This window comes from Salvelinus namaycush, chromosome 8 (genome assembly GCF_016432855.1).
Source record: "Salvelinus namaycush isolate Seneca chromosome 8, SaNama_1.0, whole genome shotgun sequence".
In the NCBI taxonomy this organism is placed as follows: Eukaryota; Metazoa; Chordata; class Actinopteri; order Salmoniformes; family Salmonidae; genus Salvelinus; species Salvelinus namaycush.
In genome coordinates, this window is record NC_052314.1 from 65,397,498 (window position 1) to 65,409,766 (window position 12,269).

General features: G+C 39.6%; 1 protein-coding gene across 1 annotated transcript in view; it reads right to left on the reverse strand.

The window, feature by feature from the left end:
• Positions 1 to 6,242: 6,242 nt before the first annotated feature.
• LOC120053070 (fibronectin-like) overlaps positions 6,243 to 12,269 on the reverse strand; it is a 32,082-nt gene continuing 26,055 nt past the window's right edge. Inside the window, exons 8-10 of the mRNA XM_039000321.1 lie at positions 8,293 to 8,432; positions 8,103 to 8,212; positions 6,243 to 7,889 (exon numbers count right to left, since the gene is read on the reverse strand). Coding sequence (XP_038856249.1) covers positions 7,757 to 7,889; positions 8,103 to 8,212; positions 8,293 to 8,432 — 383 coding nt within the window. The 3' untranslated portion in view covers positions 6,243 to 7,756. The remainder of the gene's footprint in view (positions 7,890 to 8,102; positions 8,213 to 8,292; positions 8,433 to 12,269) is intronic.

The window sequence follows — 12,269 nt, forward strand, 5'->3', positions numbered from 1 at the left end:
TGTTGTTGTTTACGCGATCCAAAAACAGTCCAATTAATTTCAATCTGGGTCAGGTTGGCATCATTTGAAAACTCGTTCATTGCCAACATGACTAGCTAAATATAAAAATGCGATTTGACAGTGTTAGGCTTTCACAAGGCAATTCAGGCAAGCAGATCGTAATTTTGAGTACATTCAGATGCGTGGTTCGCAGCAAATTGTCTTCACAATACAACAAACAGACTCATTCTGTTCAGAACAACCCAGGATATAACGCAAACATAGTGATCATAAACGTTGACACTGTTTATTACATGAGTTTATGATGAGGAAATGTAAAGTACAGATTTGGACTCTTGTATGAAATAAATGTATTATTTATTATAATCCTCAATGTCTCATCTTTCAAAATACATTGAATGCCCTTAATTTACAGCATTTCTGTCACTTGGACAACAACATTTTTTCAAAGTTTCCCAATTAGTGAAAGGGATGGGGTCAACTTCCTGTGGCTTGCAATGGTCAATTTCAGAACAGCTGTCTGTCAAAGCCAACACAGAACTGTGAAGCGGAGACTTTGAGCTCTGACGTCATGTATAGCATGTTACTGTACAGCCACAGCATTCCAATTTAGCCGTTCATCAGTGTCTAAATCTGCCATATTCAACCCCTATATGGATATGAATGTAAAGGGCTACAGACTGGGATTCAATGCAAGGCGTGATAGTGTGGAGCACTATATATCCGACAATGCGTATTTTAAAGGCATTTCCCCCGGTTAGCAGAAACTGCATTAATGGTAAACGCTGTGCATCTCCTTCAAACGTAAATGACAGATAGTGTGTCGTGCTGTAGCCCATGTCTAATGGAGATGTATTGGTTATCCAAGAGTTAAGCTGTTGTTTCTATTTGTAACTATATTGAAATATGTATTTGATGTCTTTAAAGAGACCAGAGCTATGTAGAGTTTATCTACCGTTCATCAGGCCCAGGGAGTGGAACTGTTGTCTAACAGACTGTGTAGGTGTAATGAATATGATGGGAGACAGAGTGCTGGTTTCAAGCGCAGGGTGCAGATTGTGTTTATTAGTAAAGGACCACAGGAGGAGGCAGGTAGCTGGTTCCAGGGACAGGCAGAAGGACATAAACAGGGACTCCACAAAGGTAACAGTACAGGCAGGGAATAGGCAAAAAGGCATCGTTAGTGAGGATGGCCAAAACTACGATACACGGGAGGACTAATACAGAAATAAACAGAGTTTCGAATAGACTGTGTATCAAACCAAACAATAGCTCACAATGACGGGGTGCGGGGAACTGAACTAATTAGTGTGTGTAAATGACATACAGGTGATCAGAATTCAGGTGATGGGGATCTGGAGAGTGAGCTGCGTTCAGGGGATCTTCGTGTTTGAGAGTTACATAATGTTACAGTCGTTACAGAATGAAATATCAATATTTACCATTATGGTGTGCATATGACTATTTAACCACATAGTATTTTCATTTGTATATTTTGGACCATGTGTTCATTCTACTTATGAAGCTAGAAAGTGTGTGTGTTTCTGTCTTTAAGTCTGTCTGTACTTGCATTGAACCCGGAAATGTAACACCAACACCATCCATTTTTCTGGGCTTGTCAGCATACGTGTCATCATCAATATCCATGGTCTTCATTGCTCTAGTTGGATTTCAACTCCACAGGCATTTTATTTTATCACCCCCTGCTCAGTCCCCCAGAACCACTCACACATTACATAACAATCAGACAATCCATTAAATGATCATATCATGTGAAATGAAGGGGGAAAAAAGAGTTGAAAATGGATTCAACCAGAAATGTTACAGTTTACTGGTTTGTTGTTAAGACAAACATTACACAATAGTAGTGATCTAGCATTATTTAGATACCACTGTCTGGTAGGTTCAGAAACACCATGTGACAACAACAGAATGTGTGGTTGGTTGGAAACAGGAAGGAAATGTAACTAAAGTTCAGTCAAGCTCAAGTCCAACTGAAAGTTCAATTTGCAGGCTGCTGCACAGAAGTGTTTCACAACCCCCTCTCTCAAGCACAAATCCTGGGGTTATGAATGGTCGAATATTCTGCTCCTCCAAAATACCCTAAAAAGTTAGAAAACTTGAAAGGCTCAATGCCAAAATGGGTTTATACCGTAGTTTCAAAGAGATGTTTTGTGAAATAATGTGTTCTGTGTGAATGACAGTGCAGGCAATCTTCTTCAGTGAAATAAACCCAAACCTGGACTCAATGTAAGAGCAAATGCAGATCTAGAGATGAACCATCTCAGGAATACTGACCTGGGATCAAGACATCATTCTGCTCTTGTAAAAGCCTGGGTTATCTGCACGTTAACACTGGAAGCTTATTACCTTAAATGGATCAATTGAAAGTGTGGGTTCACAGCTCCAATCCAGATGTGTTGGTCATTACTGAGACGTGGTTAAGGAAGAGTGATTTGAATACTGATGTTAACCTTTCTGGTTATAACCTTTTTCGGAAAGACAGATCTTCCAAAGGTGGGGGAGTGGCATCTTTACCAAGGACCACCTTCAGTGCTCGGTTGTCTCCTCCATGTCTGTCCCCAAACAATTTGATTTGCTGGTTTTAAGCATTAAACTCTCAAATAGCTCTTTGTTGACTGTTGCTGGGTGCTATTGTCCTCCATCAGCACCGGCCTGTACCCTACCTGCCCTAAGCTCTCTCTTTGCCCCTTACACTAAGTCTGAATTTGTCCTGCTAGGTGAACTAAACCGGGACATGCTTAAACCACCTAACCAAGTCCTAAAGCAATGAGACTCCCTAAATCTTTCTCATATTATCATCAATCCCACAAGGTATGACTCCAAACACCCAGAAAAGGCTACTCTCCTCAATGTTATCCTTACAAATAATCCTAATAGGTATCAGTCTGGTGTTTTCTGTAATGCCCTTAGTGATCACTATTTTACAGCCTGTGTTCGTAATGGCTGCTCAGTGAAACGACCTGTCCTGATTTGTCATAGACGCTTGCTAAAAAACTTGAATGAGCCAGCCTTCCTTCATGAACTGGCCTCTGTAAAATGATAAAGAATCAGCTTGATCCTCTCTGTCGATGACGCTTGGACCTTCATTTTTGATATTTTCAGTGTTATTGTTAACAAACACGCCCCCATAAAGAACATTTGAATTAAAAACAGGTTCGGCCCTGCAAACACATACTCAGGCTGACTGGCTCTTGCTCAAGCAAATGAGAAATATGTCCACTCAGGCTATCCGGAAGGCCAAAGTTACTTTAAGGAGCCGTTCTCTCTCTGTGGGTCTTTACTTTTCTTGCTTTTTTGAACACCAGTATTTCTACTTGCACATTCTCATCTGCACATCTATATCTCCAGTGTTAATTTGCTAAATTGTAATTACTGTATATAGATTTTTCTATTGTTATTGACTGTATTTTTGTTTATCCCATGTGTAACTCTGTGTTGTTTTTTGTCGCAGTGCTTTGCTTTATCTTGGCCAGGTCGCAGTTGTAAATGAGAACTTGTTCTCAACTGGCCTACCTGGTTAAATAAAGGTAAAATAAAATAAAATAAAAAACTCCAAGAAGTTCGGTTAAACGGTTAACTTCATATGGCTGCAATCCCGCTACCGGCACCGATATGACAACAGCCAGTGAAAGTGCAGGGCGCCAAATTCAGAAAGCAGAAATCTCATAATTAAAATTCCTCAAACATACATGTGTCTTATATCATTATAAAGGTAATCTTGTTGTTAATCCCACCAAAGTGTCCGATTTCAAATATGCTTGTCAGTGAAAGCACTACAAACGATTATGTTAGGTCACCACCAAACCACAATAAGCACAGCCATTTTTCCAGCAAAAGATAGCTTTCACAAAAAGCAGAAATAGCGATAAAATTAATCACTAACATTTGATGATCTTCATCAGATGACACTCATAGGACTTCATGTTACACAATACATGCATGTTTTGTTTGATAAAGTTCATATTTATATAAAACAATCTGAGTTTACATTGGCGCGTTACATTCACTAGTTCCAAAAACATCAAGTGATTTTGCATAGCCACATCGTTTCAACAGAAATACTCATCATAAATGTAGATGATAATACAAGTTATACACATGGAATTATAGATATACCTCTCCTTAATGCAACCGCTGTGTCAGATTTCAAAAAACTTTACGGAAAAAACACACCATGCAATAATCTGAGACGGCGCTCAGAACAATAGCCAAATTAGCCGCCATGTTGGAGTCAACAGAAACCAGAAAATACATGATAAATGTTTCCTTACCTTTGATGATATTCATCAGAATGCATTCCCAGGAATCCCAGGTCCACAATAAATGCTTGATTTGTTCGATAATGTCCGTTATTTATGTCCAATTAGCTACTTTGGTTAGCGCGTTTGGTAAACAATTCCAAAGTCACAAAGCGCATCCACTATGTGACGAAATGTCCAAAAGTTCCATAACAGTCAGTAGAAACATGTCAAACGATGTACTGAATCAATCTTTAGAATGTTGTTAACATACATCTTGAATAACGTTCCAACCGGAGAATTACATCGACTTCAGTTGAGCATGGAACAGAACTGCCTATCACGTGAACGTGTGTGGTCAAAGCATGGTCAGCTCTTGGCAGTGGTGACTAATTCCTGTCTCCTTCGGCCCCCCTTCACATTAGAGTCATCAGACAAAGTTCTATTGACTGTTGACATCTAGTGGAAGCCGTAGGAAGTGAAAACTCATCCATATCTCGCTGTAATTTCAATGAGAGCTTGGTTGAAAATCTAGCAGCCTCAGAAAAAATCCAAACAGGAAGTGGAACTTCTTAGGTTTTTGCATGCCATATGAGTTCTGTTATACTCACAGACATAATTCAAACAGTTTTAGAAACTTCAGAGTGTTTTCTATCCAATACTAATAATAATATGAATATATTAGCAACTATGACTGAGGAGCAGGCCATTTACTCTTGGCACCTCTGTGCACCTTTCATCCAAGCTACTCAATACTGCCCCTGCAGCCATAACAAGTTTTAAGGTATCTTTATTTTTACTCAAGTAGGCCTATGACAATTCGATACTTTTTCCACCACTGGTGCCATCAACCCACTCCCAAACTCCCTCTGTATGGCTGCCATGAAGTCCTATCCAGACCTCCCTAATTTTGGCACAAGGATTCAGGTAGACTCAGCGAAATGACGATGCCACGAGCAGCACCGGAGATGTTGAGATTAACGAGATGCAACACTTCGCAGTCATACACAGTATCTGCGCATGTGCACGGGTTCGCTTCACGCTGTTCAAAGTGTGGTATCCAGGGCACCAAAACAACGGAGAAGAACACTCTTAGTTGTTGGGCAAATGGACCCACTATGCGGTTTACTTTCTCCATCTACGTCATTTTGCTGTCTACTTTTTAACTACCGTTCACAACAGAAATGCTTTCAAACCATTTTCTAACACATTCAATCACATAAATGCATTTTGTAATTGTCATAAAAATAAATATTTAGTATGGAATGCAGTGTAATGATGTTAGGAATGGAGGTAGATATGTGGATTATGCCAAAGTGTGCGTGCCAATATCTCCCTTCTCCTGTAGTGTGCACTTGTTCACCTCCCTTCTTGGATTGGAAAGGAAATGCCTGGTATGGAAACGTGTTCTATAGCCTACGCCTAAACCAATCCAATGCTTTTAAACTTGTCGGGAGGAAAGGAGATTAGGACGAACCCATAGTCTATTCCCACTACTCACATTCTACCACTAGGGGGCAGCATCAGCCAGGGACAGGTTCTTGTAGGACTGGACCTTTAAGAAAGTAATTTTGCACTAGGGTTAGGGTCAATTCCATTCAATACAGTGAATAAACTGAAATACATTTTCCTCAAAGCTTGTCTATGTAATGAGAATGATGGAATTGGAATTTGGAGTTGAGTTGTCTTTGAGAAACAATGTTGAATAGGAATTTCTGTTAATTTCTTGAATTGACTGAATGGATATGAAGTGAAGCCAGTTCATAAAAGAAACCCGAGTGTGGTGACATCAGTTGATCGCATCAGCGGATATTGTTTCCAATTGGATTCACACTGTACTTACATGTGGTCTATTCTACAGACCAGTTCTACACATGCGGCCTCGATGCCCGATGTCACGCGCAAGCATGCGCTGGTGTCTCTTGCTGCACCTGTCTGGTGGACATTCTAAAGAAGAAAGAGACTGTAGATTTCTTCTAACAGCAACTTTATTATAAGATTTACAAAAACATGGAGCAATCAACAATCACTGAAATAGTTCAGAGTTGGAAAGCCCAACGAACAGAGTTGGCTCTCTCCTATTGTAGAAAGGACATCCTCTTATCTATGTGACAGTTAACAGATGTGCAGAAACAGGGCAGAGGAACAGTTGTAAAAAGTAATTTAGCTCATCTGTGCAGATGAAGAGAGCTGATATCGCCACCATTCTCTGTTCCTCCCTGCAATTCCCACATAGCTAAATGCCTGCCGATTGTAAACACAGGAGATCACATGCTGCGGTCGCACCCAAACTGCTCATAAACTGCTCATAAGCAAACTTAACATGTGTAAATATTTGTATGAACATTGTAATCTTTTCTAAGAAATGGTTAAACATACACGTGGTGTTTCCTTTTTGAAATGGAATTGACCCCAACCCTGTTGCTCTCAGGTGTGGATGATTGACAGGTGATTACTGATCAGAGAAGCTATATGAAAGTAGCCTCCCAACCAGGTTGGTTTGGTTTGGATAGTCTTTTTGTTTTCCTTGTTGTGATTTTGTCACCCAGCTCTTGGGATGGCCAACTGAAGAGTCTCAACAGGCCTCCATTTGGCCACGGTGAGTCGTGAGTAAGCTGTATTCTGCCTAACTCTCTGGCTGTGAGAGAATCCCAAATGACACCCCATTCCCTTTATAGTGCACTACTCACCAAAAGGAATGCACTACAAAGGGATAGGGTATCATTTGGGATTCTCTCTCTCCCTCTCTGAAATATAATACAACCATTAAACAACTAGATTCACTTGCTAAATAATATCTACTTTTCAAAACAGTTGAATCTAATCACTACCTGTATTAAAGGTCATCAGGGGTCGTGACTTGTTTGTTGCACTGCATTGCAACCTGTCCTACTGTAGTCAATGATTAGTCCCAGTTAGTTTAGTAACAAAACCTTAGACACTGTTTTGATAACTGATGATTATTTATGATCCAACCCTTCATTCTGGTGCTGCCTCCACGGAGAGGAAGTTAACAAAATATGAGTTCAAATGTAAACAGTAACATTCACTCTGTCTTAAAAGGCACAACGTCATATTTACACCAGTTTTTCTTTCTTCAAGTTTAGGAGTAGACCTTTAAAATGTAGAGGTGTGAGAGAGGTGTCTTGTCCTTGTAGATTCCAGATGTTATACCCCTATTTATACACATTGTTTGACACACAGTATGAATACATGATTGCGTGTCAGCTTGTGCAGCAGACATTAGTCAGTCATGTTGCTCCTGGTCACGTGACGCGGTAGCCAAACCTGCGACTTCAGAAATCAGTGTCAGCTCTTGGCCCAAGAGGGATCAGTGTTTTCGTGTGTGTGTGTCTGAATGTGTGCATGTGTTCGTTTCTCTCCTACCTGTAGTTCAGAGTACCATTCTATCAAATCCCATCAGTCTTCAGACCATCATTAACATACAGTAGAGAGTTCATTAATCAGCAGTGCAGAGAAAGTAACTATGAGAACTATTTCTCACAGATCCATTCTTGTGAAAACGAACATCCCAAATCCCTCCATACTCCTTGGCCTGATGATATGTAATAGATTTCCCCACAGTTCTGGTACGTACCACCACCAGGCTCTCCACTCCACCAATACCTGCAGTAAAAACAACACATAGTTAGACTGACCACTCTCTCAGAACCTAGAGTATGAACAACACAGAGTTAGACTGACCACTCTCTCAGAACCTAGAGTATGAACAACACAGAGTTAGACTGACCTCTCTCAGAACCTAGAGTATGAACAACACAGATAATCAGTCCTACACCTTCCACTGTGGTCAGTGTTATTAGAGCAGTAGTCTCTTACCTTGGGGTGGTCAGTGGGTTGCCGTCAACCCATTTCCAGGTCCCCTCAGTAACAGAATCAGTCAGACCAATCCAGACATAACTGACTGATTTAAACCCATTGATGAATGTCTGTTGTGGCACAGAAAAATCATTGTTAATAATACATGACGGACAAATAAATAAAGTAGCTCTCTCTGTCTGTCTCTCACCTGTTCCTCTTCACTGTTAATGATCACCAGGTCTGCTCCTCTCTCCAGACAGTCCTGTCTGCTCTCATTCCAGGTTTTCTTCTCAGTAGAGAGGTAGTAACATCTGCAGCCAAACCTTCTCCATCCTTCAGGACAGGACCCTAGAAGTTTGACATTTACTATCTTTGACAGGGGCCTATTTATATAATGAATATGAATTTGGGAAACAGAAATTATTAAATATGAAAAACATTAAACCTCTCACTAAAGGCTTCAGCCATACTAAAGTTATACTTAAATCTGAACTGGTTCTCCAGCAAATTAGTAAAAATGTCACACCTCATGTTCAACAATGGCATTTTTCCCTTTATTCAGATTACAACCTCTCACTTTGGTTATTTTTAAATGAAATGATCCCCAAAATATCGCTATTTTTTAAACAAGCCATAGAAAGTTGGTTGCAATTTCAGTTTAATCCAAATATTATGGTTAAACTCCAATATACTAATTGATTAAAAACACTATATTTTTGTAAAAAAAATGTAAAGCGGTATAATCTTTATGCATTATAGAAATAGGACTGGTAGACTTGTTACACATGCAGCTAACAGAAATATATTGAAATGTCTGTTCTACTCAAAATTAAAACCAACGTTGGGAAGAGATTTTTGATGTACCGATTCCATGGTACATGGTTTATGAACTGATACACAAAACGACCCTGGATTTAAAAAAAAAGGTTTTAAAGTTTTAATTATTACACAACATTCGTGCAACCAATAGAATGTTATATACAGTGCATTCGGAAAGTGTTTAATGTTTAAAAGACATGTTCCCCCCGTCATCAATCCACACACAATACCCCATAATGACAAAGCAAACATTTATTTTTTTTGCAAATGTATATAAAAAAAAAAAACTTAAATATTACATTTACATAAGTATTCAGACACTTTACTCAGTACTTTGTTGAAGCACATTTGGCAGTGATTACAGCCTTAAATCTTCTTGGGTATGACGCTACAAGCTTGGCACACCTGTATTTGGAGAGTTTCTTCCATTCTTCTCTGCAGATCCTCTCAAGCTCTGTTAGTTTGGATGGGGAGCATCGCCGCAAAGCTATTTTAAGGTCTCTCCAGAGATGTTCGATCGGGTTTAAGTCCGGGCACTGGCTGGGCCACTCAAGGACATTCAGAGACTTGTCCCGAAGCCACTCCTGCGTTTTCTTGGCTGTGTGCTTAGGGTCGTTGTCCTGTTGGAAGGTGAACCTTCGCCCCCAGTCTGAGGTCCTGAGCACTCTGGAACATGTTTGCATCAAGGATCCCTCTGTACTTTGCTCTGTTCATCTTTCCCTCGATCCTCACTAGTCTCCCAGTCCCTGCCGCTGAAAAACATCCCCACAGCATGATGCTGCCTCCACCATCCTTCACCGTAGGGATGGTGCCTGGTTTCCTCCAGACATGACATGACGCTTGGCATTCAGGCTAAAGAGTTCAATCTAGGTTTCATGGTCAGAGTCCTTTAGGAGCCTTTTGACAAAATCCAAGCAGGCTGTCATGTGCCTTTTACTGAGGAGTGTCTTCCGTCTGGCCACTCTACCATAAAGGCCTAATTGGTGGACAACTGCGGAGATAGTTGTCCTTCTGGAAGGTTCTCCCATCTCCACAGAGGAACTCTGGAGCTCTGTCAGAGCGGGTTCTCTGACCATCGGGTTCTTGTTCACCTCCCTGACCAAGGCCATTCTCCCCTGATTGCTCAGTTTGGCTGGGCGACCAGCTCTAGGAAGAGTCTTGGTTTATCCAAACTTCTTCCATTTAAGAATGATGGAGGCGACTGTGTACTTGGGGACCTTCAAATGCTGCTGAAACTTGTTGGTACGCTTCAATCAATGGAATTTACCACAGGTGGACTCCAATCAAGTTGTTGAAACATCTCAAGGATGATCAATGGAAGCAGGATGCACTGAGCTCAATTTCAATTCTCATAGCAAAGGGTCTGAATAGTTATCCTCTACAGGATCGGTGTCGCTTCCCCCCCCCCCCCCCGGCGGGACAGTTGAGCTAACGTAGGCTAATGTGATTAGCATGATATTGTAAGTAACAAGAACATTTTCCAGGACATAGACATATCTGATATTGGCAGAAAGCTTAAATTATTGTTGATTTAACTTCACTGTCCAATTTACAGTAGCTATTACAGTAAAACAATACCATGCTATTGTTTGAGGAGAGTGCACAGTTATTAACTTAAATGTATTCATAAACCAATTAAGCACATTTGGGCAGTCTTGATACAACATTTTGAACAGAAATGCAATGGATCATTGGATCAGTCTAATTCTTTGCACATACACTGCTGCCATCTAGTGGCCAAAATCTAAACTGCGCCTATATTCCTTAGTCATATATTTGCATTTCATTGCATTATAAAGATCTAAAAAACTAACGTTTTTTTCTTTGTATTATCTTTTACCAGATCTATTGTGTTATATTCTCCTACATTCCTTTCACATTTCCACAAACTTCAAAGTGTTTCCGTTCAAATGGTATCAAGAATATGCATATCCTTGCTTCAGGTCCTGAGCTGCAGGCAGTTAGATTTGGGTATGTCATTCTAGGCGAAAATTGAAAAAAAGGTTCCGATCCTTCAGAGGTTAAGTCAACAAGGTATCTGTTTTTTATGACATTTGCACACCAAAAAAAAAAAACTTTTGCTTTGTCATTATGGGGTATTGTGTGTAGATTGATGAGGATATAATCCATTTTAGAATAAGGCTGTAACTTAATAAAATGTGGAAAAGTGAAGGGGTATGAATACTTTCTGAATGCATTGTATATGGGGGCGATACAACCATCCCAGCTCCACAGATTTTGCTGCTTAGAGAAAGACTCATTAGGTCAATTGATTTGGTATTGTCCATATGTAGCTTGTTTTTGGTCGCAGGTTCAGGAATGACTGAAGAATTGCAACATTTACCTGGAGCTAACTCTGCAAATAGCACTGTTGGATGATTTAAAAAGTCATAGTCAATCGATCAATAATATAATAATACTCCTAGCAAAAAATGTTTACTTTAAAGTTACAATATGTGGACTCTATGAGACTAGAAAGGTTCCAGATGTTTGTGAAACATCACATCACAATTGAAAAATATGTTGCAAATATAAATCAAAACTGGATGGTGTTCAGATATAGATGGGAGGTGTTGAGTGGAGCTGAAGGATGGGACTAAAAACAAGCAAATTATAATTATTGTAAAATATACTGTCCATAAAATGTATATAGTATGTACAAGCTGGAAGTAGAAGCCTAAGTGTTGTTGTCCATTCGTTTACAACAATTAGGGGATGGGCGGTTGGGATAGGGGAATTAATAAGGAAAACATATATTTTTTAAATATATATACTACTGGTCAAAGGTTTGGACACACCTACTCATTCAAGGGTTTTTCTTTATTTTTACTATTTTCTACATTGTAGAATAATAGTGAAGACATCAAAACTATGAAATAACACATGGTTTCATGTAGTAACCAAAAAAGTATTAAACAAATCAAAATATATTTGAGATTCTTTAAAGTAATGATGGACTGTGGTTTCTCTTTGCTTTTTTGAGCTGTTCTTGCCATAATATAGACTTGGTCTTTTACCAAATAGGGCTTTCTTCTGTATACCTCCCTACCTTGTCACAACACAACTGATTGGCTCAAATGCATTAAGAAGGAAAGAAATTCCACAAATTAACCATTAATTACATTAATGGAAGCCACAATCTATCTGCAACAATAAAGCTGATCTACCCCCTAAAAAATAAAAGTATCTGAGATCTAGGTAGTTCTGATGACCTCTGATCTCCTGTGATGTGTGTTGAGCGCAAAGGCAAAACACAGCTCCCGTCAATTTAATTTGTTTCTGGTCCTAATGGCCATGGCAAATACTACTTATTGAATATGCTTGTGTGTGAGAAAACAGGACAACTACAGAAACTATGGATCAGCA